This window comes from Microplitis demolitor, chromosome 6 (genome assembly GCF_026212275.2).
Source record: "Microplitis demolitor isolate Queensland-Clemson2020A chromosome 6, iyMicDemo2.1a, whole genome shotgun sequence".
In the NCBI taxonomy this organism is placed as follows: domain Eukaryota; kingdom Metazoa; phylum Arthropoda; class Insecta; order Hymenoptera; family Braconidae; genus Microplitis; species Microplitis demolitor.
The window spans coordinates 8,179,697-8,189,258 of NC_068550.1; the positions used below are offsets into that span (position 1 = coordinate 8,179,697).

Consider the following 9,562-nt stretch of genomic DNA (forward strand, 5'->3'; position numbering starts at 1 on the left):
TCTACCCTCGGATTTATTTTTTGTTTTATGAATTTTCGAATACTAACATTATAACAATAACTATAATAATAATAATAATAATGATAAAATTGATAACTAAAAGCTCGAGATTTAGTTAAAAAACAATTTTATTAAAAAAAAAAAATTTATTATTATCTTTTTTTCTGAAAAAAACCGCGTAATCATGACGATCATTTCTATTTTAGGCATACGATGAATCACGTGGATGGAAGAGATCCGAACCTATACCATGGAATGGAAGAATCCACCAGGTTCTCAACCGTCCATTGATATCAACACACGAATAAATTTTCTTCCATTCTGATGCGTCGTAAGTTTTTTTTTTTTTTTTATGCTCTTTTTATATTAAAAATAAAATTTCTTTAAAGTTTGTTTGTCTTAATATTTTTCTCTTTACTGTCTTTTACTAAAAAACGTTTAAATATAAATGAAATAAAATAAAATAAATAAATTTAAAAAACGATAACGTGGAAACTACCTGTCCTGTCATGGGATTGGAGGCAGAGTTAAGGCCGACGAGGAGCAAAAAAATTTCACGAGGACCTGAGTGAATTAAATAAGGAGGGGGATTTTAAAAAGGGGCGAGATGCGGTCAAGGATGAAATGAAAAGGGAGAACAAAAGTTTTTTTTTCTTGACACTTGGATTATAATGCAATTTAACAAAAAGTTCCTTTTCTCTAATTTTCCATCCAACTTTTTTTTTGTTTTCTTTTAATTTAAAAATACCGAAAAAATTTTACTTGTCCCTATTAAAGAATTTATAATTAACTTTAGGGTTTGAACTTAGATTCAAATTATTATAGGAAGTTAAAAAAATTTATTTAAATAATTTGAGTCCCGCTTAATGATTTTTCTAAGAAACACAAAAAAAATAAATAATAAAATTAAAAATTAATCAATAGAAAAAAAAAGTTTTTAATTTTTCTCAGGGTTTGAAAATTAAAAATGACAGCTCTAATTATTGAAACTTTTTTTAAGATTAAACCATAAAATTAAAAAAAAAAATGTTTATTCTAAACATTTTAATTACGATAATTTTTCACTAAGATAAAAATATTTTTAAAAAAAGTTTATTAAAAATGTCAAAGATTTATATTTATTTAAAAGAAAAAAAACCTTGAAAAAATAATTTCAATAAAAATTATATAGTATATATGCACACATATATAATTTATAATAATGTGTAATATAAAAATTAAAATATTAAGAAAAAAAAAACAAATAATTTTTTAAAAAATAAATATCGTCATCAGTTTATACGTTTTATTAATCAACGAAAATATAAGAGACAGCATCCAACATATATATGGAAGATTGAAGTGAAAGGGAATGTGAATTTTGTGATAGAAAAAAAAAATAAGTATAAAAAAATTAACAGCAATAATAAAAAGATCCGGCGGATTATTACTGTTTCACTCTTAAACCATCTCTACAAAGTCGTTTAATCTTTTCTCTCTTCTCTACTATACGCGAATCACAAATACCGATTCGTCCCTACAAATATATATATATATATATATTTTTTTTATCATTATGACTATTATTATTATTATTATATACTATCTTTAAGCTTTTTCCTTTTCTTTATTTTTTTTATTTTTTAACATACACACGAACACATTAACACGTACATATATATACGTAAACTATCTCTTTTACACGTGTATTTAAAGACGTCATAAGAAAAAGAATCAAATTGCTGTCGACCTTCATCTACAGTATTTTAAAAACTTAAACTGCTTAAAAATCTCCAAGATACACCGTTCCTTTATTATATATACATATATATGTATATAGAAAAGTGCAGTTGTATAAAAATGGAAAGAAATTTCATTTTAAAATCATTAATTTAAAAATTTATCTTTCATTCTTGGGGATGTCGTGTTTTATAAAATTATTATACATATAAATAAATATACTAAGGTTAAAAAAATACTTAGAAATTTTTTCTTTTGCGAAAGATAATATATTATATAGATAAATATTATCCTCTGAATAAAAATAAATAATTAAAGTTAGTTATCAAAGATCGAAAAAAATGAGGTCTGATTCTTTATTGGTTATTTTTAAATTTACAGCCCGATGGTTAATCGTCAACTGGGGGATATTCATATATCGATGTCTAACCATGACTGATTTATTAAATTCGATGATAAAATTACCGATGCGCGTGCGTATGTGCGCGTAACAAACTTCTAGTAGCGTAAAATTAACATTTTCATTTTTTAATAAAAAAAATGAATAAACATTTAAAATTTGATACCGGACTTGTAATTATTTTTATTTTTATTTATGGCCGAAAATTTTTTTATTATTAGTGATACTTAAGATTTTTATGTTCACTCGTTAAGTTTTTTAAGGCGAATCAGTAAAAAATTACTGTTAGTAAAAATTTACTAAGAATTACTATGTATCAAAAGTAAGCACCGAGTGAGACAGTGATATAATTAGGAGGTACTGAATATGCACTTATATTAAGCCCTCTTCACTTACTAATTTTGAGATACTAAACTATCGAATTCCATATAACTAATCGGCTTCGGAAAAATCTTTTACAATTAAATGGCAATCTGAGATAGTGCCCCCCTCCTCTCCCACCCTCATACTTTTTTGAAATGTCCGATGACTTTTAATTTTTATTACTGTATTAAAATTTTATTAAAAAAAATAAAACATTACTTAAAGAAAAGACAACGTTGTCATTTAATTTCTTTAGGATTTAGATTTTAAAAAATTTCTTGCTAGTTTTAAATTACTTATTCAAAAAAAATTCCAAAATAAATTTTCAGCAAAAAAATTTTAAATTGTAATTTGACATGAAGATTTTACTGGAATTTAGTTTCAAAATTTTGGTACATTGGTACATATTTTTCTTTTTAAATTTAAATTCTTAAGAAATTACGACTACACAGAGAAAAAGTTATTTTTACTGAAAAACTGAATTCTGGATCCAAGAAATAAATTTATTGAAAATTTTTAATAACGTTTTTTTCGACTGAAGAAATCACAATAAATAATAGTACTCATTGCGATAAATTTTATATTCTTCAAACAAAACAGTGCAGATTGTTACAAAAACTCGTATATCTTGCTTCAAAAACTCATATATCTTGCTTCAAAAAAATATCTAATATTAAGAAATAAAAACTTTTGTAACAAGTAAAAATTCTTCGCTTTAAGCATAAGAATATGTTAACTTGAGAAAAAATATTTGAATTAAAAATAAAAATTTCAAGATAATTATTTATTTAGGGCAAGAAAATTTTGAATTCCCGAATCGATTTTTAATAAAATTTCAGGATTCAAATTATCTGTTTTTTCTGTGTATTTATAATTCTCAAAAACAGCAGATAATTTAACAATATATGTAGGATTAATATTAATAGCTGGAATTATTTTATAATATGAAAATCGTGAAACTGCTTCGATTCAAACATCTTGTCTGATTATTTTGCTATAAAGGGTTTCTAACTCATAAGGTTATTTATTTGTACGTTATGAAAACTTATAAACTCGGCTTTCAAATTTGAGTTTCTCTACACACTGATAAAAAGAAACCTGTGAGTCAACTTAGTTTGAGTTGAGCCAAAATACGCCACGACTTCAAGTACGGCGAAACACGCTACGACTTTGGCTCAAAAGCCACACGTATTTGGAGGGAATTATCTAAGCAACAAAAAATTTTTACACGCCCTTTTGGTATAAAAAAATTTTTTTTTTTCACTTTTTTAATCGACCCCCACATGTTTAACGATTCGGAACTGATAAGCAAAAAAAAACATGTTTGATACGCTTCTTTGGCTTATGTTCAGCAATACGCACTTTTGGCATTAGCAATGCAATTTAGAGGCAGGGAAACTAAATATTAATGGTATTTATAACGATATTCTCTTTTGAATTTTTTTTTAAATTTGATTACTAGTCAGCAGAAATATTCTATAATTATTAAATTAACTAGAAATCGACTGTTTAGAGAAGTAACATGAAATAGTACGGTTGATACTTTTGTCAGTAGTAAAAGGAACTAAATAAATGATATTGTATGAGACGACAACTAAATTCTTAGTTGTGTCAACTATTAAAATTATTCCTACCAACTATCACACAGTCACTAAGCTAACGTAGTTACTGAATCTATTTTATGTTAATTGAGCCAACGATAAAGATTATATTGTGTTCACTACTAAGCCTTGTTTTAGAATGATTAAAGTTTTGTAGTGACCATAATAAGGCAAAAATGGTTTCTTAAATTTAGTTAATGTAACTATTTTTCCGTGCTGATTCACACTAGTACATAGTTCCAGTAACAATAAAAATTGGTTAGGGAGACTATATTTTTATATCTGTCGCTGCATAGTTCAGGTTACTAAGCACTTTTCTCTCAGTGTATACAGACTGCACATTGATGCACTACTATCTATTCTAGTGAAGCGCACTTTAATTTTTTGATAATATTCGTTTGTTTAAAAGAAAAACTCGGCCAAAGTTTTCATTTACTGCGCAAGTGCAACAAAGATAGTACCATTTGTGGACTTGAGTGTAATAAAGAAAAAAGTGCAAGCCCTTCTTAAAAACATATTGTTTTTTATTAAGTAAACTTTTTTTTCTACTAATTCCTACGAAAAATATCGTAAGTTCTTCATTTAAAAAGTAGCTTTATTACAAATTTTTAACAAATTTATTTCTTAGATTAAAAAAACATTTGTTCAATACATACAATTTTTTCTCTCAATGTACGTCGTTTTTCTTTTTGAGTTATTGCTTTAATTATTTTTTAATAAATTAACACAATTTTAATATAGTTATTACAGCCCAAGGTCATTGAATAAATTAACAAGGGGGGGGGGGGCATTTAAAAATTTCCTTAACCATTAACTTATTTCTAATGACCAATTTACCCCTCATTCTCAAATCCTATTTATTACCTCATTATTTATTCAAAAAATCATTGACTTTTCGAAAGAATATATTAATTTACCAACATAATAATTCTACAGTAATTACTATAGATTTTTAATTACTTAAACGTCTATCTACTCTTCTACTCATACAAACTATCATCATCACGATCATTTTTTCATCATACACGCACACAAATTTGCGCACATTTACAGACATAAAAATATCATCCAATATCATGTTCATAAAGTTTAATGGTTATTAACGTTTGAATATTTATAATAACAGTGTATCGACTATCAAGAGGAGGAGCATCGTTTGAAGTGAAGCCGTTGGGTAGGTGGAATATATTATAAAATTACAATTATTAATCATACATTCTCGCGTACGCTCACATCATTTAAAAAAAAAACGTTCAATAAAAAAAAAATAATCATCATGTTAATAATAATAATAATATAAAATAAAAAACTTACCCAGTACGAAGTGTTGCGGTAGGTCCAGAAGTTGTTAGACCAAGTTCTGAGGTACCAGTTGATGGATCAGCAGCAACAAGTTCGGATAGTACTAAAACAGTTGTTGTTGTATTAACTGGTACAGAAACAGCGGTACCATTTCCAGTGACGGAACCAGGACCGGTGGATCCAGAACCAACAGCTGTCACTACGGCACGTGGTAGGTCATCGTCATCGTGCTGATGTAATTGCAATTGAGGATAATGATGCAAATGCAAGGTCGCGGCGTTAGTAACATTTGTCGTAACAGCGTGACGAACGTTAACGAGATTGCGCGTTGACTGTGGGGTAGCTGGTGGTGATGGCGAAGGAGCTGGCGGTGGATACTCGACGACCTGAACACGATCTGCTTCATTTTCGTATATTATTTCTTTGTCGTGAGTATACATTACGGTTTTTTGACCATCGTTATAAATTAGGTCGATCATTTTATGCCCGAGTCCGGTTGATGGACTTGACTGTGGACTGCGGCCATTTTCTTCCTCGTCATCATCTTGATGGTGATGGTGTGGATGATGCTGGTGATGGGTTTGGTGATGTGGTTGGTGATGATGGCGTTGATGATGATGATGATGATGATTGTACTTGTGGTGAATGTGATCTGTTTCGTGGAGATCTATTACATTGACTGGTTGCATTGTTGCTAATAGCACTTCGTCATTTTGATTTTGATTGCTCAGGCATGAAGACGCTGGAGATATTGGCCCTTCTTGTACCTATAAATTTTTATTTAAATGTTATTTCCCGCGAAATTAGCGCGAAAATTTATAAATTTTCAAGTTTGTGGCGCCCGATAATTTGTAAAATTACTTGTAGTGGCTCAAATTTTAGTTTTACATAAAAAAAGTTTCAATAAATTTTGTTCTAAATTTAATGCTCTACAAAAAAGGTAATATTATAAAAATGTTAAATTGAAAATTAAGAAAGTTATAAGCATTTTAAAATCTTATAATTTTAATATTTGTCAAAATGACATTAAATAGAAAAAAAAATTAATCCTTCTACTAGTCCTCAGAATTCATTCATTCAAACTTTAACTAATTATAGAAACTATACATTACGCCATAAATTATCAAATTTTTATAAAAAAATTCAATAGTTATTATTATACTATAAATATTTGAAAAATGGCGCCCAATTAATTTGTTAAACTTTTAGAATCTTTAAGATTTTAGTACCACCAAAAAAATTTCTCAACAACTTTTTTAGGAAATTTTACGCTATACAAAAAAATAATTTTCGTAAAAATTGATATCTCGAAAAATCAAAAAGTTATGGTGATTTTTAAATATTGAAAAAATTTATAATTCAAATATTTAAAAATAATTTAAAAAATAAGTAAATTTATCTTACGCATGACTTCAGAAATAGTTTAAAGCCAGATAATCAAATAAATTATAGTATTATGTTAATTTAATTGCCCAGGAATTCCGTATTTGGCGCCACGATACAAGAACAATATTAATTTAATCCAAAACTTTAAAAATTATTTATTTAATCCTATTACTCAAATTCTAAAAACAATTTAATTTAAAATATTAAAATAAATATGCTAATTAAATGTCTCGAATCACATCATACTCTTTACTCTTTATTATTAATGAACTGCCTTATTTTATACTTGAGAATTTTAATAACCCAAGTTATAAGATCTGACGATAAGAATACCCATGACGTGATTTACAACATAATATATAAAATATAAATAAATAATGATCGTACCGGGGACATGGTGTCCTGGATATGAAGAGTCGAGTTATCAGCGTCCTCAGTGCAAGTCGACATAGCTCTTACAAAAATAAGTAAAAGTCAATAATAATAATAATAATTAATAAAACGTTTAAAAAATTAAGACGTAAAGTGTCTTTAGGCAACGGAATTTAAAATATCACAGGAAACTGCGTCTATGGCACATTAAGTGGCACCTGTACCTGTCGAAAAAAAGAAAAAAACAAATAAGACAAGTTGAGCCATCAATATATATATATGTATATATAAAGGGTATGTAAAATGAACAGGTTAAAAAAAATAAGAGTAAGGTTAAATATAAATCGAAAAACCAGAACTGGAAACCACTATGCAAACAAAAGTATAATTTCATTCATGTAACTCATTGACGGATGAGAAGAAGGAAGAAGTTACAGAGCAGCTTCATTCTACTCTTTAAGAACCAGCCAGTACAGGCATTCAAGTTTAGCCTCCACCTTGGCAAAGTAACCTGGCAAGTAGGTATTCGGGAAATAGGTATTGGCGTGTGTCTGGTCACGACGGGGTTAGCATCATCACATGCGGAAGAGTTGTTTGTGAAAGAAAGAGGAAACAGAATATCAACATCAACAGTAGCATCAGCATCAGCATGAGCATGAGTATGAGCATGGGCATGGGCATGCTCATCAGTAGTGGAAGTAGTATTCAGTAATAGCAAACACAGGCATCAACCATCCGGAGTGTATCTGAGCAAGCAGGAGGAGAAGGAGGTAAAAGGAGATGAAGCAGGTTCAGCCGGTCTAACCTGATTCTCCAAAGGACCCACCTCCGTTTGTATTTCAAGTAGCCGCACGCCCTCGCGCCCTCCTGGCTACTCTCTATACACTATACTCTTTCTCTGATATGTATTTGCTTCTTAAACACGGTCAAGAAGTAACGTGTCTTCTTAACACACAACAGCCTAATCTTTTTTTGATTAACTATTTGTTACAATTAACAGCAATTCTATAAATTAAGAGACTCGTTTACCGTTTCCCGAAATTATAAGTTTTCGGATTCGGACAGTAGTGAGGGTCATTTTCGTGGTTTGTGCAAGTGATTTGTGATGTGACCAGGGGATTTTAGTTACCGAAAGTGATTTCCATTAACTCCAGACAGTTTTAACAAGTTGCCAGAATGGTTTTTTGAAAGACCCCTTCTGGAAAGTGGATTCCTAAAAAATTTCATTTCCAGGTTTTTTTTTTTTTTGTTTCTGGGGATTTTTACTACCGGTCAGATTGAGTAAGACAGAATATAGCCAAAACCAATAAATAAAAATATTAAAGCCACAAAATTAGCCGGTTTTTTTGTAAAAACGCTGTTTTGATAGAAAAATTTGAAAATGGTTTTAAATAAAAAATTTACTCACGTGCGTGTACAGAAGTGATGTAGTTGATCCAAAAAATGTTGTAATAACAGAAAAAAAAAAAAAAAAAAGAAAAAAAACTACAAACTACCAAAGTGTTAACTAAAAAATTATTAGATCACATTTCCGTAACTGTCATCGCATTTTCCACAACACCATCATAGTAATCATAGTAAACAACAATGTTATGAACAATTATAAATTCTTGAATATAAATTTATCATAAATGTAAAACAGCACTAAAAAAAGGCACTTATCACTGAAGACTAGCGTCTCCTCATGGATCCTTAGTTACCGGATAAAAAATAACGTAGCACATAAAAAAAAAGCACTTTGGCTAATGAACTTTAATGAAATTCTTATAAAAAAAATAAATTATAACAATGTTAACAAATGGTTTAAATAAATGAAAGATGAAGAAGCGAAACGTCGTCGCGTACACACTACACAGACTTCTCTTCTCTCCTCGAAGAACAACATGGCCGCCTCAACTCCCAGCATCCAAGCCTAAGAGTTCGTTTTTCCCCTTTCTCACCCACCGTCTTCGGACTTTAAAATACCTATATATCTATATACACACACGATCAGATGAACCTGTCTTGCTTTAGCGAACACAAAGTATAAGGAACACGAGGTTAAAGCTTGTCGCACTAGCCGCCTACTGGACCAAAGTGTCTATCCCACTCCAAAAGGATCCAATGTTGTATTAAAAAGAGATAAAATATCAACGTATCTCACCTGTAGTACTCTCCCTTGCTCTCCCACTACTTTGGTTACCTGAATGTCCTCCGTCTCCACTTCTGCTCAAGTGCCTCAGCTCTACTCACATCACCTTTGAATGTCTATGTCTGTGTCTATGTCTGTGTTACATGTAATGTATTACCCCTACAACAAGCATACTATCGTCTTGGCAGAAACCTTACCTGTGTTGGTATCTTAAGACCCAAGCCAGCCTCCCACCATTCAGAGCATCGTTGCTATGGCTTGACGACGGTCAGCGGTTGAGATACACCT

The 9,562-nt window shown here is 29.7% G+C and overlaps 1 protein-coding gene across 5 annotated transcripts in view; it reads right to left on the minus strand.

Annotated features, from left to right (window-relative positions):
- LOC103580550 (protein grainyhead) overlaps window positions 1-9,213 on the minus strand; it is a 52,470-nt gene extending 43,257 nt beyond the window's left edge. For 3 of the 5 annotated variants that reach the window (XM_014439410.2, XM_053739750.1, XM_008562347.2), the window contains exons 1-3: window positions 8,552-9,212; window positions 7,159-7,367; window positions 5,398-6,152 (exon numbers count right to left, since the gene is read on the minus strand). In XM_014439410.2, coding sequence (XP_014294896.1) covers window positions 5,398-6,152; window positions 7,159-7,221 — 818 coding nt within the window. In that variant the 5' untranslated portion in view covers window positions 7,222-7,367; window positions 8,552-9,212. Of the gene's footprint in view, window positions 1-5,397; window positions 6,153-7,158; window positions 7,368-8,551 lie in introns of all 5 variants that reach the window. The other 2 variants (XR_549597.2, XM_008562349.3) reach the window with 1 other exon arrangement.
- Window positions 9,214-9,562: the final 349 nt, after the last annotated feature.